General features: G+C 36.3%; 1 protein-coding gene across 4 annotated transcripts in view; it reads right to left on the reverse strand.

Annotated features, from left to right (window-relative positions):
- The window catches only part of Nox4 (NADPH oxidase 4), a 146682-nt gene that overhangs the window by 40073 nt on the left and 79792 nt on the right, over positions 1-26817 (reverse strand). For all 4 annotated transcript variants that reach the window (XM_048360099.1, XM_048360097.1, XM_048360100.1 and 1 more), the window contains one exon: positions 6921-6981. In XM_048360099.1, coding sequence (XP_048216056.1) covers positions 6921-6981 — 61 coding nt within the window. The remainder of the gene's footprint in view (positions 1-6920; positions 6982-26817) is intronic.

Here is a 26817-nt window from a genome sequence, read left to right on the forward strand (position 1 = left end):
TCCCTTCTATAGAACACTGGCAGGATGACCTACATAATGTACAAATTTGACGTTAGCTCCAGATTTAAGCTCTTCAATATTTTACCAACATCTTTAGGCTTCATTAGCAGTTTGTTATGGCCTCATCTCTAGATAGTAACACTGCCTGGCTTCCCAACAACACACTATTTTCCTGGGATTCCATGAATGCTAGTCCATTAACTGAGTAGACTAAGTCATTTTTCTCAGTAAAAGAAGCTACCATTCTGGTTGAGTCTTATTTATATCTGGCACTGAGTTTGACCAGTGAATCATCCAGTGTCTCCCAAAACTACATTTGTTACTACATTTGTTGAAGTATCTGATTTCACCTCCATTAGCCTGGGAATTTTCATGAGGCCTAGGACATTCCCATCTCCCTTCCTACCTCTGTCTGTCTTTCCCACTCTCTTCTCTTTTCTTATTTCACCTAACAAGTATTTGAATTTACTAGAACTTTTATCAGTCCTTCAATTATAATAGAAGCAAAAGGACACATGGTTCTCCAATATGATAATGCTTAAGATTTATTGTAGAACACTAAATACAGTAATGATCACCCCTTAATTATATAGTGGCCAGTGGGGAGTAACACAAAACACCACTTCTACTGAGTGTCTCCAAGCATTCTCAGAGGAGCTGATTCTCAGTCTGTGATCTAAGTCGATTAAATGTATATGTGAGTAAGTATGGGCACCAGTAATGTGATTGTTTCTGTAGTTGTACCAGGATATATACAGAGTGGAAGGAAATGAGAAAAATGGAAAAAAAAATTACATATCAGTATTGCTGTTGAGCATTTAGGGAGCTAAGTGGCTCATAATGAAATGTCTTAAGGGCCAGAGAACAAAAGCCTTTGTTTGCAAAGGTGAAGATTTTTGTCTTTATCCTATAGAAGCAGTAGAAAACTGTTAACATATTTTACACAAGAGAAGCAATGTTATTTCATTCATACTTTGGAGATTCCATGGTTGTAGTGTAGGGAATGGATCTGGTGACAGCTGTGGTGGATTTAATCAAAAGTGGAGCAATGCTGACAAAAACTGAATTCCCCAACTGTGTACTTGGACCTGTGCAATATGGACCTTCACTGGAAAAGAAATCATGATGTTTCTGAATTTTCTCACTTTAAATTTAGAAACACATACCCGAGAGAAGGCCACTAGACACAATAAAGTAGGACTACCATGCTTCACTCATCAATTTACTAGTCAAATAACAGATTTCACCTCATACTTTGAACTCATATTCTTGCTCTCTTCGTCTCAATGATTAGCTTGATATTTATTTAAATTACAAGCAGGAGGAATCATAATAGATATCCTGTATCTTTCAATCCAAGTTCATCAACCAATCTGCAACTCACTTCTATAAACTTGTGAAAGCATGTTCTTTGCCTTCCTCCCAAAGCTTCCTTACCCAAGGCCAATTCTTCCATTTATATATTGGAATTCAGTCCTAAAATTCATTAAGAGGCATTTGTCAGCTTTGCTACTCTAACTGTATCTCCAATTTCTCCAATAATTCATCCTTTTTCTGTGTATTTTTATTATTTGTATTATTCTCAGAAATAGAGAATTGTTGTAACATAATTATCATAATGTAACTATCAGAATTATACTAATGTGCCCTTAACATACCTGCTTTGTTTTTATAAACTCCATTCAGTTACTGACCTATGTCTTTATTACATTGGACACACAACCTATTTTCTTTAGTCAATATGTTAATCAGTCAATATGTTAAATTGCTATCAAAACTGAATTTCATAATTATTTAAATAGTCCAGTACATGGGCTTAATAAAATTAACACCATTTCATAATAAAATATAATAAAACAATATAAATAAATAAATATAAAAAACAATAAAATACTCATAATAAAATTGCTCAAGTGGTAGAGCACTAGCCTTGAGCTGAAGAGCTCAGAGACAGTACCCAAGCCCAGAGTTCAAGCCCCACGACTGACAAAAGAAAAACAACAGTACCCAGAATTTAGATGAAGTTGATTCTAGCTGTCATAAATGACTGTGCCTGGAGGGGTCAGTAGAGGAAAATTACCGATGGATGTGACAGAGACAAGAGAATCAGAATTAGAACTGAAGCCTGAAGCTGTGACTAAATAGCTGCTTACCCTTGTGATAAAAAAATTTACGAATATGAAGGTTGTTTTCATGGATGACCAAAAAGAATATTTGTTTTTAAATGAAAAGATGAAACCTACTTATGGTGAAAATGTTATGAACACGGTGATATGGTCACCAAATGTGTAGCATATTACATCAACTTGGTTGACGTGGTTTGGGAGTGTAGACTGCAGTTTTGAGAGCTGTGCTACTGTGGGATAATTGGCATCACACAGCAGCGAAAGCTATGGTGAAATCTTATGAGAAAGAAAGACTCAATTGATGCATCAAACTTCAGGAACGTATTACTTAAAAAATAACAATTCTATAGCTCCTCCCTCTTGAGAAACTACTATTCTGATCAAAAGCAGACACCAACATCAAGGGCACTCACTCCAACCAGCAGAAAAACAGGTTACTACTTGCTGGGGCTTAGATTATTTTTAGTGTTTTTAAGAATAAGGTATTTTTGATGTTTTAAAATTATCTTTAAGTAGTTGTTTAAAGGGGTTTTAGTTCCTGCACATTTAATGGACTATAGTACAGTATATATAAAGCTTGTAGGTGTATACTTAGAAACCAAAATTCTTATGACTCACTTCATTGCAGTATATGCTTTACAGCAATGGTCTGGAACTGAACCTGCTCTGATTCAAAGATAAGCTTCTTTATAAGAAATGCCTATGTAACTTACTTTTGGAAAGCTGAGACAAATTTACTAAGCACAAGCTGAACTTAGAATATACACTCATGTTCTCCTGATTCCCCATATCAGTAAGTGGCTAAAACCTAGTCTTTGTTGACTCCTTAAGATAGGAGATGCATCAACAGAATTCGTTACTACCTGTAACTGTGAAATCCAGCCACTCCTCACTTCTATCACCTCTAGTCACTATTATTCTAAAATAAAGCTAACCTCTCATCTGTACTTCCTCAAAAGCTTTTTAAATCTAATTCAATTTCCACTTTTGACTGCTCCAACCATGTTGGAAACAAGAATTCCTCTTTCAAAATGCCAGTTCTCTAACATCTTCCCATTATATTTACGGTCAGATATACGAAGTTCTGAATTGCTTATTGGATCTGGACCATGATTTTTTTCCCCAGTCATTATCGACTATACCTGTCCCACTTTCTCGGTGTCAGAAACACTTTGGTTCTTGAAAACATTTATTTGGTATCTTCATCAGTAAAGTCACTTTCTGCTCACCCTAAAATTCTATTCCCTAACAGTCAGCTTTGTTGACTTCTGCAATAGTTCAGACACAAAACAAAAGGCATTGCATAATTTAAATGAAAGGAATGTAGCAACCTGGATGAAGGATAAACTGTAAAGCCAACAGAGCTGGCTCCTGCTAGCCACAGGGGCTGATGGGACCAGAGTGTTCTGAGGGCATCACCTTCCACAAACTAAGACTAAGACAGGAAGTAGAGCTACCACCAAAACATCCTCACCAAGATGTTACATCCTCTTAACCAGCAAAAGAATTTGATCTTCTTTTACAAATTCCAAAATTCGCACCCATTTCTCTATTATCTCAAAATCTGCCAAATCAGTAAGAGACACATATTAGAACAATAGAAATACTCACGGGCTGGGGATATAGCCTAGTGGCAAGAGTGCCTGCCTCAGATACATGAGGCCCTAGGTTCGATTCCCCAGCACCACATATACAGAAAACGGCCAGAAGCGGCGCTGTGGCTCAAGTGGCAGAGTGCTAGCCTTGAGCGGGAAGAAGCCAGGGACAGTGCTCAGGCCCTGAGTCCAAGGCCCAGGACTGGCCAAAAAAAAAAAAAAAAACTCAGGCATGGGCCTCAAAGACAGGCTTTTGACCTCAGATTGAAATCTCAGATGGAAACTACAGCCCATAGTGTGAGATCCTCCATTCACTGCTAATCTCCTTGCTATTATTCTCCTTCTTGCTGTCTCTCCTCCAGCACAGTTCCTTGAACAACAAAAGATCTTCCTCCCAAGGACTTTGTCCTTGCTGAGTCCTCAGCCCAAACATGTTTCCTCCGGAAACTCAGCTGCCTTATTCCTTCTCTTACTCATGAATCTGTCTTCATTCCTACTCTACCTTTTCTTTTTCTTCATTGTGCTTATCACTACCCCATACATAGTACACTGATTGTTTTGCTATCTTTTAAAGGACTTGCCTAAGAAGAATACAATGTACATGAGAGAACGAACCTTCCCCAGTTTGCCAAGGCTCTATCTTTTCTTTGGAAGGGAGTGTCAGTCCTAGGGCTTGAACTCCAGAGCCTAGGCATTGTTTCTGAGTTTTATCCTCAGGGTGGCTGCTCCTACATTTGAGTCACAGCTCCACCTCTGGCTCTTTGGTGGTTAACTGGAGATAACAGTCTCGGACTTTTCTGCCTGGGCTGTCTTCAAAGTATGGTTTCTTGGATCGAAGCCTCATGAGTAGCCGTGATTACAGTCATGCACCACCTGCACCTGGCCAATGCTGTCTCTTTTGAGACTAGTACATGATATAGGAGATGTACAATACATATTCGATTAATAGCCAAATTAACGAAAGGTTTAAATGTTACTTTCTCCATGAGTTATCATTTAAAAGTAGTAAGTAGTCATAACAACATCAACAACAAAGCAGTATTTACAGTCATTCCTTTGAGGATGCATAGTTGACTATATTTAGTATGGTCTTAGACTAATGTTTATATTGTGCAAACATGAATTCTCTAAGTGCTGACATTTCATGTACATATAATTTAGGCTGCTCAAAGAAGCTAGACTCCTCCAATATAATTTAGATATCTATTAATGCATGTCCTTCAAAATGGGCTCAAGATCCAATGGGAAAAATCATTTGCACTTATAGCTAGTATAAAATAGATAATGAACTTGGACTGAAATATGTCGCCACTGTGAAAACCTGCTGGTATACTTGAGTACACTCAGAAACTGACTTAAAAGGACTAATTAAAAAATGAAACTTATATAGTGGTATAGAAACAGAAATATTACCTCTGGCCCAGCCATTAACTAAGGCTATATTGAATATCATGTGCAGTGTTGATTTATCGATCTACTATGATACCAATGTATACAATATCCTGTGGCCTTGTTCTTTTCAGTTTTAATTCTTACAATTAATCATATCTTCTGATTCAAGCAAAGGACAATATGAAAATCTTATACCTGGTGAAGAACTGTCATGTGATACATTCTTTAAGCCCTACTCTATTGGGTATCCATTGATTATTGAATGATGCAATGGAAAAAGTTGTGGTTAATTGTATGTGAGTATTATGCTTCTTTGAAATAAGATGCTATTTAGAAAACTGAAATAAGTGAAAGCATTACTCATAGATTACTCTAAATTAATCATATCTGACAGAGATGTTTTTGGATAGTTAGAATAACTAAGCCAATAAGCAAGATTTTTAAAATTGAAAAATATGAAGATAAATAACATTAATTTAATTCATATAGAAATCTACTTGGGCAATCTACTTCATCTTCTCATTTTAGAGAAAAACATAATTTGTATTTAAGGAGCTGTAAGAGTATTCTAAACTTAATGGGTATCTTGCATATAGAACCAATGAAACCAGATTTGCCAACTATGAAGAAGTTGTAAGACTTCCTGTGATTCCAATCCATCCAATGAGCAATTATACCGTTTTCATCAAACTCCTCTAAACATTTCAGATGGTTCCTAAAATCTCTAGGTTAAAACAATATGTTTGGAGGTATTCATGATCTCTACTAAGCTGACTCCAAACAGCACAGCTTTCTATCTTTCTTGCAAAAGAGACTTAATTTTGTTGACTTTGTTTTAGTTTAGTTTTTTTATTTTGGTTTGGTTAATTGCCTCATTTTACTCATAGAAGGCTGATTGACCCAGCCTTCCAAATTACAGTAATTGCTTTTATTCATTTTTAACAATGGTGTATATTTTACTATTTTTTTGCCAACATCAGTTTTTATTTTCCTGATTTCTAGGGTTCTAAATTCTTTATCTTCTCTACAAATATTCATATATAGTCTTAGTGGACACTGAATCTACATTTTCTGTTTCCCTATATCTTATAAAATAGTACATGTTTTGCTTTTAATTAATAAAATACCTTAATGTGTACTTGCATTCTTTATACTTTTAGTCTCTCCTTTAAACAATGATGTAAACAACAAACAAGGTCAACATGTCATGAGAACTTTTTTTAAAACCATTCTACTGGGTTATAGCAATATAAGAATGAATAATGTTATTTTTATTTATCCAGAACTCTTAATACAAGGAATGTCTCAGAGAATGAAATGTGTGCAGTGAATAAAGTATCACCCATAGAATTGCTATTAAAATGACCACACTCCTAAATCTTCCATGGAAAAATTATAAGCACAGATATTCATAAAAGGTCATGAAGGAACTAGACCTATGTTATCTCAATAGCAGGTGTCAAACTAACTATGCATTTTAAATACATGTTTTCTAAGAAACACATCTCAGCATTCTCACTCTTGTCATTGTATCTGACAAGTACGCAGAAACCTATGATTTTTCAAACACAGTAAATAATATATGATTCATAATTATTGATACATCTACAAAAGCATGTTTTGAAAAATGCACCTTAAAGAAAACTACAAATGTCAGAATTGTACCAAGCAGAGAAAGAAAGCAAAACAACAGCTTGAAACACACACATAGCTATGTACATGCTAGTACTTAATACTACTTAAACATTCAAGATATTCTACAGCATTATTTCAATGTGTATGTATGTAAAAACTATATTTTACTTACCTGTCCAGTCTCCTACTATTTTAAGATGGACCCCAAACGTTGCTTTTGTTTTAGTTGGACACTGAAAAATATATATTAGAATTAATTCTAATTAATAATTATGTTATCAGATTAAAATTCAATTACAGCTTTTATTCTTATACAATTACTCAAAATCAATAGATAGAACATAAGAATATAATCTAGATCTATAGATCATTGCTTACACAAAAATAGTGATATCAACTAGGAGAACTGTCAATCATACCATCTACATTTGTCTAAAATTTCATAAGTATACATGTGAAACAATAATATACACACAAATTGCCTGTCAATTTTATTATTACATTATATTTAACTAAAAAATCTACATAAATATGTTCTACATAAACATATTTTAGAGGAACCAACTTTCTATACAAAGAAAGAAATGAAGACTAATGGTGTGTGTGTCTTTTTCTCCCTAGATATTATTATCTACTTGACACTTTGACAAATTATGGAGAAAAAAAATCCTATCTCAGTGTGACATAAAGTTTCCATGTCCAGTTAAGCTACATTCCTATAGGTCATTCTTTTTCTCTTTATTGTCAGGATAAATATGAAGGGAACCGATAGAGGAAAATGGGTTTTAGTAGAGGAGGTAATACAAAGTATCTGTGGCCCTGTAAAAGAATTCCTTTATCCACAGTTAAGGAACAGCTGGAATAATGAATGTTGCATAATTTGTTTTAGCATATCTAATCTTAACTGAAAGGAGACTCATGATAGGATACTAATATTTCTCTATAATTATTTATACTGAATTCTTATTCAGTAATATTTTTTTCCTTTTTTGCCAATCCTGGGGCTAGAATTCAGGGCCTGGACACTCACTGTCCTTGAGGTTTTCTGCTCAAGGTTACCACTTGAGCCACAGCTCCACTTACAGTTCTTTAGTAGCTAATTGAGATAGGAATCTCAGGGGAGTCAGGTGCTGGTGGCTCAAGTCTTTACTCCTACTCCACAGGCTGAGATCTAAGGGTCATATTCAAATACAACTTAAGCAGGAAAGCCCATGAGACTCTTAATCTCCAATAAACTATTATTCAAAAGGGAGAAATGGAGCTGTGGCTCCAGTGTGAGAGTGCTATCCTTGAATAAAAGAGTTCAGAGACAGAAAACAGACCCCAAGTTCAAGTCCAGGACAAGCAAAAAAAAAAAAAAAAAAAGAAACCCCAAAAAAACAAAAGAAAAAAGTGTCACAGGGGACATTTCTTTTTTTTTTTTAATTTTTTTTTATTAATTGGACATAAATTTTTTTACAAGGTGTTGTGCAAAGAGGGTGCAGTTACATAGTAGGGCAGTGTGTACATTTCTTATGATATCTTACAACCTGTTTTTCTATCCCTTGTCTAGGTCAGGTTGACATATATGCAATATACAATGTATCAAGAACATATACAGTATTCACAGACTTGGTCTCTACTGTCTCCACGTCTCCCTTTGTTAACAGTCATATATCAGGGAGATCATGCCCACAGGGGACATTTCTGCCTGGGCAGGCTTTGAATCAAGATCCCCAGATTTCAGCCTTCTGAGTAGCTAGGGTTATAGGCATGAGCTACGGACATCCAGCTTTACTTTTATTCTTACTCTATTACTGATATGTTTAAAAAGAGTGGTGACTTGCATCCTATTGGAGATATCACTTAGTAATGTGAGGAATACATATATATATATACATATATATAGCTTTTAAACTCATAAAATTCTGAGTTCTGAAAATAAACTTAACCTTTGGATTACAGATAGGGAAGCATGAGTCTGTAATTACTTTTTTTATTTTTTAATGAAATGCCACTCTTCAAGACAGTACTATTTTATTTCCAAAAATTTCACAATAATTGTGTAGACCTATCTTTTATAAATAAGGAAACTGACACAAAAACAATAACTTACCACAATCTGACACTAGCAAAAACACAAAACAAATTTGCACTGCATCTATTAAACTACATAATTACTAACCACCACAGCAGCTGCTGTCTTCACTAAAGAAGAATACATAAGAAACCAAAAGAGTAGAAGGAAAAAATATTTGTTGAAGAGCACTGGACTCTATGTACAGCTGTTTGAATTATGGAGGAACGGGAGTCGAGGTCAAATCATAGATTAAAAAAAAAAAAAACTACAGTGGTTATGAAGACCCTGAGTTTAGAGATCATATTACATAAAGCAAGTTGAAGATGTCAGAGGTCACTGTGTTGACCAAGTGATATGGATCACATAGGAATTCTCTAAGAACCAATAAAGAGATAAAGATTCTATGAAGATGTGTTAACAACTCAACAAAGAGGGAGGGAAAGTTTAAAATCGGTGAACACATTAAATTAAAAGTAAATAGATAATCTGGCACCCTTAGATCATATCTATAATCCTAGCTACCTAGAATGTTAAGGTTTGGAGGATTTCATTTGAAGTCAGCTAGGGCAGAAAAGCCTTTGAGACACTATCTCCAATTATCTAGAAGTGTAGCTCAAGTGGTACAGAATAAGCTTTGAGCAAGAAAGCTAAGCCCAGTCCTATCCCTCCCCAAAGTAGTGAGACATTAATCATTTGCTCATAATATCATAGTATCTTCCATATAAACTAAAAGTACATGATCTATATTGAACGATGAAAATTGTGACAGAATTTATACACTGTTACTTTAAAATCCATGTTTCTGATAAGATTATTTATTATTGAAGAGTATGAGAGATTAAAATAATTGAATTTTAATGATAAATTAACCAGTATTCATATTACTATGTGATTATATTTATAATTGTGGTTCTGTATTTATTTTGTTTACACCCTTGTCTTGAAGAACTCTGAGAGAATCCGAGCTTTTCATTAGTAACTTTCCAAATAAGATGATATCATGTGTAAACTAACACTGTGTTCAGTACATGCTACTGACAGCCAGCTGAGGCTTCGGTGTGGAAGAAGCTCTAGTGATCGGAAAAGGCAAGAATCAGCCATGTTCCAAGAAAACATTCTCATCATCCAAATGCTACCTGATATTATTTCCTACATCAGAAACTAGATCTCAGGTGATGAAAAATATATACTGAAGCCAATAAAGCATCAAAATTAGAGACAAAAAAATTCCCTGTCTGCTTGAGTCTGCATCTGCCTTGACTTAATTCCATAATGTATTCTATAAGAAAACATTTGGAATATGTCTTCCAAATATTCACATCTGTGTTCCTTTCTTTCAAAGCAGAAGTTGCAAAAGGTAATTTTATATGTTTTGTATGTCCCTTGGGTCTCAATAAGAGACTGTAAACCTCACTCTCCTAAATTCTGGCTGAATGTACCAATATAGCTGCACTGACTGATTTAGTTTTGAAGGATAAACACACTATTGTTCTTTTCGACTTCGTAGAAATGAGGCTTTTATAAGTCACTGATACGTCTAAAAACCAGGTAGCATTTAAAATAGGCTGTTACAAACCAGGCACTGGTGGCTCACTCCAGTAATCCTAGCTACTCAAATGCTGACATTTGAGGATCACAGTTCAAAGCTATCCCCGGCAGGAAAATCTGTAAGACTCTTATCCCCAGTTAAATCACAGAAAAAGCTGAAAGTGCTAGCCTTGAGCTAAAGGAGCTCAGGGACAGCTCCCAGGCCCCGAGTTCAAGCCTCAGAACAAGCAAAAAATGGCTATAACGTAAATTTTACTTGAGGAAGTCAATTCATACTGCAAGAGAGCCTTCAAAGAATAAGATGTAGGGTAGCTTCATCTAATGTATGTGAGAAAATGAATGGAGATCTTGAAACTATAACCTAATGTGTTTGCACGAATTATATTCAGATTCGGTAATACCAACTGTGTACTCTAATGTTTTCTCACTGATTTTTTTTTTTAAGTTTCAGAAAACTTCTTAAAGGGACAAAATAATAAGAAGCAATGGTATCTCCTGTTTCTACTAGAATACAAAAAATATGCATCAGGAAATTTCTCAGTTAAAAAGGTAACAGGAAACTTTGCGTGAACAATTGCACCCTTCCAGGCCCAAGATGGCAGGAAGACACTGAAATTTCAGTCAAACAGACAGATTCATATTGTAAAATGATAGAAAATTCTGGATGCAAAACACAGTGAGAAAAACTGGACCAGAAATGGGAGTGACCAGTGTGGAGTGCAGAGTATACGCAACTCCAGAGAGAGCGGCCTGAGGCCAAAGAAAGAAAGAAGGAGTCTCAGAAAACACTGGCAAGTTTCAGTGGTGAACAAAGACTTCACTAGGCCAAAGTGTCAAGTAAAGAAAAGGGGAGGGACCAAAGAATAAGAAACTCAGAAAGCAAGATTATACCTGAACTCAAGAACAAGCAGATGCAAGAGAAAGACATGAAAGGGATCCAAACAGGGAAAGAAAAGTTAAGCTATCCCTATTTACAGATAATATGAACATATATCTACAGGACCCTGGAAACTCTAACCCCAAGCTCCTAGAGCTGATTAATAACTTTTGCAAAATAGCAGAATACATAATTAACCCAGAAAAGGCCGTAGTTTTTCTGTATACCAACAATGAGCAGATAGAGAGGGAAATCAGAAAAGCAATTCCATTTACAAGAGCCTCAAAACAAAAACAAAAACAAAACTAGAAATAAGCCTAACCAAGAAAGTGAAGATCCTCAATAGCAAAACCTATAAAACTCTAGGAAAGAAATAAAAAAAGAGACATTGGAGAGTGAAAGACCTGGTGTTCATGGATCAACAGAATTAATATGAAAATGGCCATACTGCCATTCAATCCAATTCCGTTCCAAATCACTAAACAAAAATCTAAAACTTCACATAGCACCACAAAAGGCCGTAAACAATCAAAGTAAATCTGGGCAACAACCACAAAAAAAAGCAATGCTGGAGTTATTTTCCTCAAAAATCTGTAAGAGGTGTTAGGAAAACTGGAAACTACAACCATGTGTAGAATATTGGAACTGGATCTCTATCACCTTGCACTAATATTCAACTCAAAATGGATCAAGGACCTCAATACCAAACTGGAAACCTTGACACTACTATAAGAAGGAGTAGGAGAAATAATCAAATTTATTAGTATAGGCAGGCACTTTATGAGTAGGAAATTCCAGGAGCTCAACAAATTGAAGGGAGAATTGACAAATGAAATTACATCAAACTAAAGTTTTTGCATAGCAAAGGACTAGATAGCCTACAGAATGGGAGAAGATATTTTCCAGTTCTATATCCTACAAGAGCCTTATATTCACAATATTCAAGAAGCTCAAGGAATTAAACCCCATAAATAAATAATCAAATCAATTAAAAAGACAATGACTTACAAACACATTTCCTCATGTGTTTATTGATTATTAATAAAAAAAATCATGGAAAGCACTCAGTATTGCTCACCATAAATGAAATGCAAATCAAAGCAACACTGAGATCCCATCTCATGCCAGCAAGATTGGCCAACATCAAGAATATGAACAAGTGCAAGATGCAGAGAAAAAGGAGCCCTGCTATATTGTTGGTGGGGCTATAAACTAGTCAAAACACTCCGGAAGGGGGGATGGAGATTCCCCAAAAATCTACACAGAGAACTACCCTATGACCCAGTGCTGTTATATTACCCTTAGGCATCTATCTACCCAGGGCATTACAAGTCAGGATGCACAAAAGACACCTGCACATCCATGTTCACTGCTGCACTATTTGCCAAAGCCAGAATATGGAACCAGCCCAGATGCCCTACAATAGATAGGTGGATCAAGCAAATGTAGTACATATATGCAGTGAAATTTTACTCATCAACAGAAAGAATAACACTGTGTCACTTGTAGGGAAATGAATAGAGCTAGAAAAACTTCTGTTAAGTAAACTTAACTCAGGCTTGGAGACAAAAACAGTACATGTTTACACCTATGTCAAAGCTAGAACTAAAATACATATATACATGATAACCCATACATGGTTCTATACATATACACACAAATTGACTAAGGGATTCACAGGGATCACTAAATTTAACTTATCTAAAAATAGCTGTTATCTTAATTCCAAAATTATCTTTTCCTTTTGATTTCTTTTTATCTGGAAATGGAACCTACTTCATTTTCAACAAAGAAGTTCATAAAAGATTTTAAAATATCATTTATTTTATTTGCTGGCAACATTCAATTTTCAAGTCCTTTTGAAAATCTTGCCTCCACAATATCTGATCACATCAATCTCATATTGATTAACCTTTCATAGCTCCCTATGGAAAATATAAGTATACTTGGATATGAAGTATTTTCCCAAAAGGGAAAATGTGTTGAAGGCTAAGTCTTTCACTGGTGAAGCTATTGAGGTTTTTAGATATGCTAACATCCAGTGATGAGCTCATAGTTTAATGAAATATTACTAAGTGGGGCTTAGTTGAAAGGTAGTTGATTGTTGACATGTGTTTGAAGGATATTTCTGTCCTTGGATCCACCTCTCAGATATATCTGCTTCTCATCCTTCATAAAGTAAGCCATTCTGCTGTGTTGTTCTGACTAACCAAGTAGAAACAATGGAGCCAACCAACTGTGGACTGAAACTTCTGAAAACTGAGCCCAAATTAATTCTTCCTGCAGTAACTTGTTTTCTTAGGTACTTTGCTATAGTAATGAAAAGCTTACAGCTAACTTGCACTACACCCCTATTCTTTCATTTCTATGGACAGTGTCCAGCCATGTATGTTTTAAATTCTTTTTAGTTTTTATTTTGAGTTTCACTTCATCCCCTTTCAATCTGGCTACACCAAATTATAACATCTAATACATTTTCCTCTCCCTTTCTCTCTTCACTTACAGTCTACTTATTTACTTCACTTCCATTTTCCCATGTTGACCCCAGACAACTCTTTAACACTGACCTCAAATACCATTCTACAAAAACTGCTTGAGTTCCCCAGTCAAAAAAATATGCTATGACTCTCTGAACCCTTAAATTACTTATATGATTTTATGCCCCTTTATTACAATCTACTCTTTATCTACTTTTTCTGTATCAATTGTCTGAAAATACATAATGTAATATATTACATTATAATATCTATATTACCATATTCTGAATTGCCATTCTATGTTTTATAATACCTGACACATAAAAGGTGTCAGGTGAAAAATTTCAGTTGAATAAATAAATATTAGTTTAATAAAATATTGGAGGAATAACCTGAGAATAAGACTTCAAGTAGGGAATTTTTGTATAATTTATTCATACACTAAACAAATACATAGTACAGGTTTAGATTAGTCATAGCAGAAGATCACAACAGCCCAATAGCTATACCCATATGAACACATAAAGTGATGCTAAGTGAAATGAACTCCATGTTATGGAAACAAGTAGTATATAATTGTTGTAATTATTTTCAACATGCCATGTGAAACAGTACCCCCCCCTTTTTTTCTCTCATATTCCCTTCCCATGGTTTTACCCCTGCTATCACTATATCTCATCTGAGTACCTTGCATAGTGTGTGTGTGTGTGTGTTTGTGTGTGTGTGTGTGTGTATTAGAACTAGGGAAGAGAAAGGGAATACCAAAATCAAGAGACAAAGGATAAAAAGACAAACCATTCCAAAAGCAATACTTACAAAACCATTTGGTGTAAACAACTGTACAACTCATGGGGGGGAAGGGGAAGGGAGGAGGCAGGGGGAAAATGAGGGTGGAGGTAACAAGTTGGATAAGAAGTATATCCATTGCCTTACATATGAAACTGTAACCTCTCTGTACTTCACTTTGACAATAAAGAAAAATAAAAGAAAAAATATGTATTCAGTGTCCAAAATGTTCCAGAGACTGTACTAGAAGATAATGTAACTTCGGAAATGAATGTTCTAAAAGCACTCACAAGATAGAAGTACAGGAAACACAGAAAGGACAACTTTAAGATTTATTTAGAAGTGAAAATGGTGCTCATATATTTGTATGAAAAAAATACACTTCCTATGAAACAAATTCCAAGTACACAAGTGGAATTTTTGTTAACTTACATGAAATGTGCGTGTTTATCTCAAGTCCCTCAAGAAAACAGAAGACTAAAGTGAAACAGCCTAACCATATAAAAATACAAGCCATAATAGCAAAGATATGTGCAATGACAAGAAAAACTGAGAAATGTCCAATCAGATTTTGACAAGTGAGTTGTGGCTGGGTGGTGGTGTAGGAGCCGATTTAATTTAACAAGTATGTTAGATCTGAACCTGAAATCTCACTGCCTTCAAGACCAAGCCATCTCTCCATCGTGAGATTAGAAAAGTTCAGTTCTGGGGGGGCAGCAGGAGCAAGCTGAAGTGGGAGCTCATTTACTAAAAAAAAAAAAATTGTGTTTAAATTATTACATTGGGTAATTTAGCCTGCATATTAACATTGCCTAGAAAACATACCATGGAATAACTATTCCATAAAACTAAAATGAAGGAGAAGCAGAATATACTGAGCTCTCTAGACATGGGCCTTACCAGGACACCAGATGATAGGGTAAGACACCAGTCAATCACTGAGCAGATGTACAATGCAAACACACTAAATGCTACAATCAAATAACACAATCCAAGTTATACTCTGTAAATGTCTGTTCAACTCACTTCCTGGGCTCTAAGAGTGGCATGAGTGTATAGAACCTGCCTAGCAAAAAGCCCCAAGTTCAACCCTTTGCGCCACAAAAATAAAGTAAGCAAACAATCAAAAACCAAATCCCTGCTTCCCAGGTTTGGCCCAGTTGCACACCGTGTCATGCTAGCTTCTTGCAAAGGCATAGTTGGGCAGATTGCTGTTGCAGGCCACACAGGGCAGAAAAGTCTGTGAGACTCCATCTCACGGGCAGGAGCTGAGCGTGGCGGCACACACCCGTCATCACGGCAAATAGGGGCTAAAATGGACAGCTCACAATCTAGGCATGAATCTCTGCAGAAAGCAAGACTATCTCAAAATGAAGCAGCAAGAGAGAGGACCGGAGGCCTATCTCACGCCTAACAAGTGGGAAGCACTAAGTTCAAACCCCAGTATCACCCTCAAAAAAGTCTCAAAACAATTGCTTCCCAGCCTCACCCTTTCCTATTTGAGTTAATGGAGCTGTACTTGCTCAAGCCAAAAAGTTTGGATTCTGCTTTGACTCCTCTTTCATGTTTCATTTCTTTTCTTTTTTCTCTTTCTTTCTCTCTCCTTCCTTCCTTCCTTCCTTCCTTCCTTCCTTCCTTTCTTCCTTCCTTCCTTCCTTTTTCTGGTCCTGGTGCCTGAACTCAGGGCCTGTGCTCTGTCCCTGAGCCTCTCTGTGCTAAAGGCTAGTGTTCTATCCCTTGAGCCACAGCACCACTTCCAGCTTTTTCTGTGTATGTGGTACTGAGGAATCAAACCCAGGGTGGATGCATGCTAGACAAGCACTCTACCACTAAGCCAAATTCCCAGCCTTCTTTCATATTTCCATTCCAATCCACAGAGGAGATCCTGTGAACTCTACTTTTAAAATATATTCTGAATCTGATCACTCTCACCTCAAACCACCACCTCCAATATTACTACCACCCAGTCAAAGGCATCACATTACCTTAACCAGATGCCTGACAACCTCTGGCTGACCTCCCTGCTTTTGCACTCTCCCTTCTACTCATAACACACAGGTCAGTGTGCTCTTGTTAAAGAAGCATGCTATAGGATGTTCTCCTTTCTTTCCTCAGACTCTCCCATATATTCTGTATTAGTCACAGTAACTGCCAGTGCCCTTATTTAACCTCAATTTTAGAGTCAGAATCTGAATTAGTGATACAAGGTGCATTGTTGACATATATAGATATGTCAAAATAAAACCCAACTAACTGATACCAATAAAAGATGTAAAAAGAAGTAAAATGGCAAAAGCTAGAAGCAATTAGGGAGATGGAGATAAAGTGGAGAATTCCTGTTTAATAAAGCCACAGTCTCAGTTTGGAAAATGAAATTGTAGAGATGGTGGTGATGGGAAACACAAACTTAACTTGATGCTACTGAAACATAGGATTAAAAATGGTTAAAATGGCAAATGTCACACACACACACACACACAACCAAAATTAAAAAACAAACAAACTCATGTTCATGCACAAAACCAAAACATATGTAGATGAGAGTATGAACAGAGATCAAAATAGCTGATGCAGACTTCTTGGTTATGTTTAATTTCATGAAATTTAATAAGTAATAACAATAAAATTGTGCCACTCTTTCAGATGGCTATTCTTGTCTGTTTTTTATGGAAAACCAGTCAAACTGTTTGGTAAGTGACTGGCTATGAGATTAAAAACACAAAACAGGAAAGTGATGGAAAGTACAGGCATGCCATGTAAAAGTACAGACAATAACAAGCTAGCAGCTAGACTTGCTCTGTCTGACTCATGGAAAAAAATTTGTGAAATCAGGTTATCCAAGCTTAACAAATAATGAATCACACATTTACACTACAGATGTCAGAGAGGCACATTTGTTTCTGAGTAAAAATAACAATGGAAGGACATAGAAGTATTTATGTGAACTTCAATTAATTACTACAATTAAAAGGGTAGATTCTGCATAATTTCTATAATTGAGTATTCCTGAAACATATTAGGGAACATCATCTCTACCTAGTTAAATATGAAGAGATAGAACATTTTTGTTTATTTTTGCCAGTCCTGAGCCTTGAACTCAGGGCCTGGGCACTATCCTTGAGCTTCTTTTGCTCAAGGCTAGCACTCTACCACTTGAGCCATAGCGCCACTTCTGGCTTTTTCTGTTTATGTGGTACTGAGGAATCAAACCCAGGGCTTCATTGCATGCTAGGCAAGCAGCAAGCACTCTACCACTGAGCCACATTCCCAGCCCGAGATGAGACATTTTTGTAAGCACTAGTTTCATGCTTCCTGATGTGTTTGCTTTTTAAAAATCATCTCTGATTTGCAGCTCCAAATTAGGTTAAAAGCAACCTTGAACATAAAAAATGTTTTGGTAGAAGATGTATTTTGCAATGATCAAATTTGATCATTAAAGAGCACAGCTGGAAAACACTTGTGGAGATCCACTTCATGGTTAAAGACCAAAGTGGAAAATTCTACACAAGTTTTAAATTCACAGAGCTCTAGAGAGACAGAAGAATAAGGAATTAGGATTTTTGTTCCAATTTTGTAATCAATTATATTATTTGGATACTTTTTTCATATAAACAATCTATGTTTTAGGTCTCCTCAATACACTGCAATTTGGACTACAGATTTTTTTTAAATTTCAAAGAATTTAAAATTATCAGGAGGTATATGTACCTCAAATTCAATGCCAAGTTATTAAAAGTAAAATCCTCTGTTGTCACTATTATTTATTTCAGTACCCTTTGTACTGTCTATACATTTGATTGTATATGAGTATGATTTGGGGATGGGAAGGAGAAATCACAGAAATGGTGACACAAAGGACAATGGGTGAACCAATGCCACCGTGATATGCAGAAAATGAACTGTACAACTGGGGGTAATCTGCATGGGGCGGGAGGAACAGTGGGAACAAACGAGGGGAGGGAGGGGGTAACAATGTTCAACAAGAATTGAACTTATTTCCTTACTTATGTAACTGTAACCCCTCTTTACATCACCTTTACGATAAAAATGTAAAAACTCCACGGGAGGAATATTATTTGCAAATAGCAGTTTAATGGCACGGTGTTGGACTGCTGGGTTTCCTTCTCACAACTTCCAGGATGAAAATACCCATTCATCACTCTTCCAGCTGTTACAGTGCAGCTTGCTGTGGATTTATTCAAAGAGGCTCTTCCCAGAAACTGTGTGTGCCTTACCAAAGTTTAAGTTCTTCTCCCTGGAGGCATCTCAAGTGCAAAGACCAGTCAACTGAGGGACTGCCATTCAGCATGGCAGTCATCAATAAAACAACAAGAAATGCTTGAGAAGATGTGGGGAGGGACAGCACTATTTATGGTAGTCAGGGTCAAAATCAGCCTAGTTGTCAAACAATCATTGGATAGACCAAAAAAAAAAATATGGTATACATATATAATGAATATTCAGCCATAAAGAGGCATGAAATTATGTCGTTTGCATGAATATGAATGGAACTGAAGGTCATTATGTTAAGCAAGATAAGCCAAGCTCAGGAAGACAAATACCACATTTTGAACCACATTAAGCAACTGTGGGAAAGGAGGAGAAGGATGAGGAGGAGAAGAAGACATGATTAATAATAAATAAAGCAACTGGTAGGGGGAATGGGGAGAAACCAAGTGGTAGGAAGAGAAAAGGAGAAAGTGATGGGGAGGAAATATTATGGAAGTTTGTTTTATATAAATATGATAAAAGAATAGCATACAGAAACATATCAAAAATATAAAAAGCAAAGAGGGAAAAGGAGAAAGCAATATAGATAATAATGTAATAACAGTAACATAGATGGAATGAATTTAATCGAAGTATATTATATGTTGCTATAAATACCACAGTACAGCCCTATGCAACTAACCTAAGCTAATTTAAAGTCTTTTCTTTTACTTTTTCTTAGAGAAATTCCAATAAAAAATTCCTTTGTTTTCTTCTGTCTCAGACCAGGACTCAAACTCAGTATCTAATGCTTCTAGCAGGCATTCTACCACCTGAGCTAAGTCTAAAGTCCCTAAAGGGTTGGCTTACTTGCTCCTTCCTTCCCTCTTTCCTTGCTTCTTCCTTCCTTCCTTTCTTTCTTTCCTTCTTTCTTTTTATCAAAAATAAAAGTGAAGATAGAAGTAGCTCAGTGGTAGAGCACTTGTCTATCAAAAACAAAGATGCTAAGAAAAAAACAACGAAAATCTCAAGTGATCTCTATGATATGCTTTAATTATAATTATATTTTCCTAATTTAAAAAAAGTTAAGTGGGAGAAAATGAGGGAGGAGGTAGCAAGTTGGATAAGAAATGTACTCACTGCTTTACATATGAAACCATAAACCCCTCTGTACATCACTTTGAAAATAAATTTTAAAAATTTAAAGTTGTGTAAGAAATGCTACAATGATGTTTGTTTACTCCAGGCATCTAACCTTCCTCTCTGTCTCCTGAACCTTCAACATCTAAAGCAAGTCTACAGAGTTTCTCCACCTCAGTCCCAGAGAGACAACCCACTGAGCCATAGTCCTGAGACTGAGCCTAAGGATACCACAGAGAGACTGAAGAAAGTACCTACTGTCACTTCCCACATGCATTTTCTCCTTGCAGTAGTCAGTAAATTAGAAATTGTCTGCCAAGAACAATGTTTGTTCCTATTCCCACAGCTTGGGATTTCAGAGAGAAAAAAATTATATTTTTTATTCACAATGGATAAAACACTTGAGGGTATCTTCATTCCTTTGAGCCCTCCAACTTCTTAGGGCTTGACATCTCTGTATAAGAAAAGAATTCTGAATATCCCATAAATCATGTCATTGTAGTCATAGTCATAGTAAACAAAGTAATTTTTCTAGAATCTTTTAAAGAATTCCAGCTGAAGAATGCCTAGCAAGAGCAATAAGGCAGGAGAAAAACATAAATGGGACCCAAATAAAGAAGTAAAACTCTCTCTCTCTCTCTCTCTTTGCAGATGACATGATCTTTTTTTTCTTTTACATTTTTTAAATTTATTTCTTTATTGTCAACGTGATATACAGAGGGGTTACAGGTTCATACATAAGGCAGTCCATACATTTCTTATGATCTTGTATTTAAAGAACTATAGATTCCTCTCCCAAGTTACTTGAGCTGATCTGAGACATTGGCACAGTAGCAGGGTATAAAATTAACCCACAAAAATCAATAGCTTAGGCTGGGAGTATGGCTTAGTGGTACAGTGCTTGCCTTGCATGCATGAAGCCCTGGGTTTGATTCCTCACTACCACATATACAGAAAAGCCGGAAGTGGCACTGTGGCTCAAATGGTAGAGTGCTAGCCTTGAGCAAGAGAAACTCAAGGACAGTGCTCTGGCAAAAAAAAAAAAAAAAAAAAAAAAAAAAGCTTTTCTGTATGCCAACAATAAGGAAAGTGAGACTGAAATCAAGAAAACAACTCTATCTGTAAAAGTGTCAAAAATAAAAAAAGTACCAACAAATTAACTTAACCAAAGACAGGAAGGACCTCTAAGATGAAAACTTTTAAAACCTGGAAAAGGAAGTTAAAGTAGATTTTTAAAAATGGAAAAACCATCCATGCTCCTGGATTGAAAAAATTAAAATCAGGAAAATGGCAATACTGCCCAAAGCTATCTACAAATTCAATGTAATATTCATCAAAATCCCAACAACATTCTTCAATAATATAGAGGAAGCAATCTAGAAATTCATATGGAACAATAAAAGACCCTGAATAGCAAAAACAATCCTTAGCAGGAAAAACAGTGCTGGAGGAATACCAATACTAAACTTCAAACTCTCTTACAAAGCCATAATAATAAAAACAGCTGTGTACTGGCACAAGAATAGGACTGAGTAGCACTGGAATAGAACAGAAGACCCAAAAATGAATCCATAGACCTATGAGGGCACTAAAAAACACTGGATGGAAGAAAAACAGCCTCTTCAACAAATGGTGCTGGTCAAATTGGCTTATACACATGCAGAAAACTAAAGCTAGAACTTTACATATCACTCTGAACCAAAATCAATCCCAAATGGATCAAAGACCTCAAGGTAAGGCCAGATACCATGAAAATATTACAGGAAGGGACAAGGGATACACTACGGCTCCGTGGCACAGGTCAAAACTTCCTAAGTAAAGATCCAAAATTGCAACAAATCAGAGAAAGACTGAATAAATGGGATTGTATTGAACTGAAGAGTTTCTGCATGGCAAAGGACATAGCTAGCAAGATAAATAGAAAGCCCACAGAATGGGAGAAGATCTTAACTAGCTATGCACCAAACAAGGGCCTCATATCTAAAATGACTGAGCTCAAAAGATTGAACTCCCCACCAAAACAAATCCTGAAAGAGACAACAACCTCATCAATAAGTGGGCTAAAGACTTAGAGACTTCTCAGAAAAAATAAGAATGGCCAATAGACACATGAAGAGATGTTCAACATCTCTGACCATAAAAGAAATGCAAATTGAAACATTCCAGTTAGAATTATCAAGAAAACTAATAATAACAGATACTGGTGGGGATGTGGCCAAAAAGAAACCCTACTACACTGTTGATGGGAGTTTAAACTTGTTCAACCACTCTGGAAAGCAGTATGGAGGTTCCTCAAAAGGCTAAACATAGAGCTCCCCTATGACCTATAATCCCACTCCTGGGCATTTATCCAATTGATCACAAATAAGACCACACTAATGCTACCAGCACAAGCATGTTAATTGTAGCATTGTCTACCATGATCAAGATATAGAATCAACCCAAATGCTTACCAGTGGATAAATGGATGGAGAAAATGTTGAATATATACACAATGGAATTCTATGTTTCTATCAAAAATAATGATATTGCCCCATTCATAAGGAAATAGAAAGATGTGGATAAAATTATATTAAGTGAGATAAGCCAGACCTAAAGAAACATAGGTTACATGGTTTCCCACATTTGTGATAATTAGAATATGACTATAAATCCACAAATAAACACAAAAATTACACTTGGACATGATAAAGGAAACAGGAATCTAAACAGTCACATAGTGAGACCAAAGGAGGATAACCTTAGGAGAGGATCACAAGGGCTGAATATCCATGTGCATATATCACATGAAATGATGTTTATTGAAATGAACTCCAAGAAATGGAAACAAGAGGTTTTTCATTTTATATTGGGGGGGGGGGGTTCATGTTTTCCACCCTTTGTTGCTGTTTTTGATTCCTGTACCTTTTTTCTTGTATGTAAGTTTAAGTGATTTGGGGAAGGGAAAGGGAAGCACAGAAATGGTGGAACAAAGGGTGAACTAATTCAGCAGTCATACTAGACACTGTTGAAGTATAAAACTTGTGGGGGAGGGGGTTGAGAAGGAAAAAAACTGGGAGAAAACAAGAGAAGAGGTGATACTGTTCAGAAAGAAATGTACTCACTATCTGCCTTATGTAAGTGCAACCCCTCTGTACATCACCTTTACAACAAAAATAAAAATTAAGAAAAAACAGAATTCCAGATAAATAAAACAGACACCATTTGTAGACAAAGATGTTCACATGAATCCATTGTCACAATCCTCACATTGATCGGCTGAACATGAGCTGTACTTACTGACCTGAGATTGGATTTCCAAAGAGTCAAGTACAAGTACTCCCACCTTCCAAGTTTTCTTATCATTTTCTTTTTTTCTGAGCTGCTATGCTGTGTGTGTGTGTGTGTATGTGTGTGTGTGTATGTGTGTGTGTGTGCTTGTACGCGCTCAAAGTTGAAGTCAGAGCCTAGGTACTCTTTCTTTTTCATTAAAGGCTGGCTGTCTAGCACTTCAGCTACAACTCTAATTTTGGTTTTTTTTCGTGGCTAACAGGAGATAAGAGTCTTGTGGATATTCCTGCCTGGGCTGGTTTTGAACTAAAATCCACAGATCTCAGCTTCTTGAGTAACTAGAAAGATAGGTGGAAGCTACCGGTGCATGGCTTCCTATTTCCAGTTTTTCTGTTGCATCCTAAATTCTCTTAATTAATTAATTTTATTTTATTTTATTTTTAACCTATTATCCTTACTTCTTTACAAGCATCTCAAAAAGAATACCTTGGAGCTCTTAGGTATTCTTAAGCTCTGTTGGACAACCACCATTAAAGTAATACTGTTCCCAGAGAGCACTCAGTTATGGCGGGAGTCCTTACTGCAGGAGGTACTATTAGCATTTAACAGGTGGAGGATAAAGGTGCTACTAAACATTCCTAATATTCAGAATAATACGAAACAGCACTAAACTACCTAGCCCAAATTACCAATCATGCTGAGGCCTATAGAAAAATCTGGATGTGGCATAACGCTCCAGAAAACATTTCTGGGAGAAAGCTTTTGTAATTCCTTCGCTGTTCCTATTGTTAGAGACACTTACATTATATTCAATCAAAATGTACTTTTCTAAAGTGTTCTTTGGGGGAAGTGTTTTTATTTTTTGCCTGTTAGTTTTATTTGTATATCTTGAGATCACAAAAGAAGGAAAATAGAATCCTTCATCTTCACAACAGGTTTTCAGGGACAATGACTACAAAATCCCCAAAACTGCTCATTTTCAGGTTGAAAGACTACATACATGCCCACGCCATTATGCTTTTCATTATAAAGTCTGATTTCCAAAAAAAGAGATGATGAAAATTAAAATCAGGTGTATTATGAGAGTAATAATAATGTAGTTACCATATACCTAGCACAAACTGTATCTAGGTCTTTACAGTATTGACAGATATTGATGGTATCCCTACCAGATAAGTATCATTAACACTATTTTGCATATAACAAACCTGAGCCATAGTGATTATGAGGTACACACAGAGATAATAGGAACAAATGGCAGAGCTGAAACTATATTCTAAGTCAGGTCTTTCCTGTGAAAATTCACTATCTCTGTATTTCACATGTAAATTGATTCCCAATTCTACAATTCTAAGCCTAATTCCTTTATATGTCTCTCTGTTCCCTATGTCTTCTTCCCTTTAATTTTCCCTCTATTTGTCTTAAGCCAGCTCAGAGCCGTCACAACTCTCCCATAATCAATATCAAAAGAAAACTACTGCCACAGTGGCTCATGCTTTTAATCCAAGTTACTCAGAAAGCTGAAATCTGAGGATCACAGTTCAAAGCCAACCTAGTCAGGAAAGTCAGTAAGATTCTTATGTTCTATTAACCTCTGAAGTGGAGCTCTAGCTCAAGTGACAGAGTGTTATTGTTGGGAAAGGAGGAAGGAAGGGAAGGAAAGGGAAGGGAAGGGAAGGGAAGAGAGGAAGGGAAGGGAAGAGAGGAAGGGAAGGGAAGAGAGGAAGGGAAGGGAAGAGAGGAAGGGAAGGGCAGAGAGGAAGGGAAGGGAAGGATATTTTCCTTGTGTATGTGGGGCGGGGGAGGGGTAGTGAGTGGTATATGTAGGTGAATGAGTTCTTTGGAAGTTAATCTAAGCATGGTAGTATATGCTTAAAATTTCATTGCTCAGAATACAGAGGCATAAGGCCAGCTATATTCCAAAACCCCAGGTAAAATTAAAACAATAAAATAAGTAAGGGGAGCAATTGGGTTGGGAGGGACTGGGAACAATGATGAAAGTGGTGATACTGATCAAGATCCCTTGTACTTATAAACTGATTGTTCAATGGTAACCCATTTGTTCAACTAAAAGATAGTTAAAGTATAGCAGAATAATTATAAAAATAATTATAATTATATAATATTTTGAATATAATAATAATTTTGAATAATATTTTGAATGTTAAACAGTAAATATGTTGATAGGATAACCATATATGGTATCCATCATTTAGCTAGAATTTCCCCATTATTTTTACTATTCTATTCTTCTGGCTTGACTTTCCCAATATGTTGCTTCAGTGCCAATGACATTAGACTTACCTTTTCTAAATACCGCCTAGATTTTTCTAACAAATACACTTTACCCCAGGGTGTCTTCTTTGCATTTCGTCCTATTTCTCTAAGAAAACTATGTATGTATTACATTTCCATGCATCATAAAAGGATAACAAAATTACTTGCTGGTGGGCATGTGGCCAAAAGGGAACAATACTACACCGTTGGTAGAAGTATAAACTTGTTCAACCACTCTGGAAAGCAGTATGGAGGTTCCTCAAAAGACTAAACATAGAGCTCCCCTATGACCCAGTAATCCCACTCCTAAGATTTACCCAAGTGACCACAAACAAGGCCACACTAAAGCTACCAGCATGACTATATTCATTGTAGCATTATTCACCACAGCTAAGACATGGAACCAACCCAGATGCCCCTCAGTAGATGAATGGATCAAGAAAATGTGCTGGGCTGGGGATATAGCCTAGTGGCAAGAGTGCCTGCCTCGGATACATGAGGCCCTAGGTTCGATTCCCCAGCACCACATATACAGAAAACGGCCAGAAGTGGCGCTGTGGCTCAAGTGGCAGAGTGCTAGCCTTGAGCGGGAAGAAGCCAGGGACAGTGCTCAGGCCCTGAGTCCAAGGCCCAGGACTGGCCAAAAAAAAAAAAAGAAAAAAAAAGAAAATGTGGTACATATACACAATGGAATTGTACACTTCCATCAGAAAGAATGATGTTGCCCCATTCGTAAAGAAATGGAAAGACTTGGAAAAAATAATATTAAGTTAAGTAAGCCAGACCCAAAGAAATGGTTTCCCTCATTTGTAATAATTAGTGTTTGTCTAGGATAGTCCTATCAGAGGATCACAATAGTTCAATAGTACATACGACCATATAAGATGATGCTAAGTGAAATGAACTCCAAGATATGGAAACAAGAGGTTTTTCTTTTCTATTGTTTTTAATGTACTGTGTGAAGTTATTTCTTTTTTTTTCCTTTGTCTTTTCCCCCTTTGGTTTATCCCCTGTTGTCACTCTATTTGATTTTGGCACCCTATGTCTTGTATAAATGATTAGCTGTCTTGTATAAATGATTGGAGAGGGAAAAGGAGCAACAAAACGGTGAGACAAAGGACAAAGGCTGAATCAAAGCAACAGCAAAGACTCATGAGGCAATATGTTGGAAATGAACTTTACAACTTGGGGAAATAATTGGGAGGGAGGGAAAGTGGGAGAAAAAAGGAGGGAGGAGCTAACAATGTTCGACAAGAATTATCCTCATTACCTTACGGATGCAACTGTAACCCTTCTGTACAACACCTTGATATTAAAAAAAAGAAATTTTCTGTATTCTGGGTCCACAAAACTCTAATGAATCTTAAATAAGTGCATTCCTAAATTATAAGGTATCAGAAAATGCAAGGAATGAGTAGTTACAAAG

The sequence above is a fragment of the Perognathus longimembris genome, chromosome 13, assembly GCF_023159225.1.
Source record: "Perognathus longimembris pacificus isolate PPM17 chromosome 13, ASM2315922v1, whole genome shotgun sequence".
NCBI classification, from domain to species: Eukaryota; Metazoa; Chordata; class Mammalia; order Rodentia; family Heteromyidae; genus Perognathus; species Perognathus longimembris.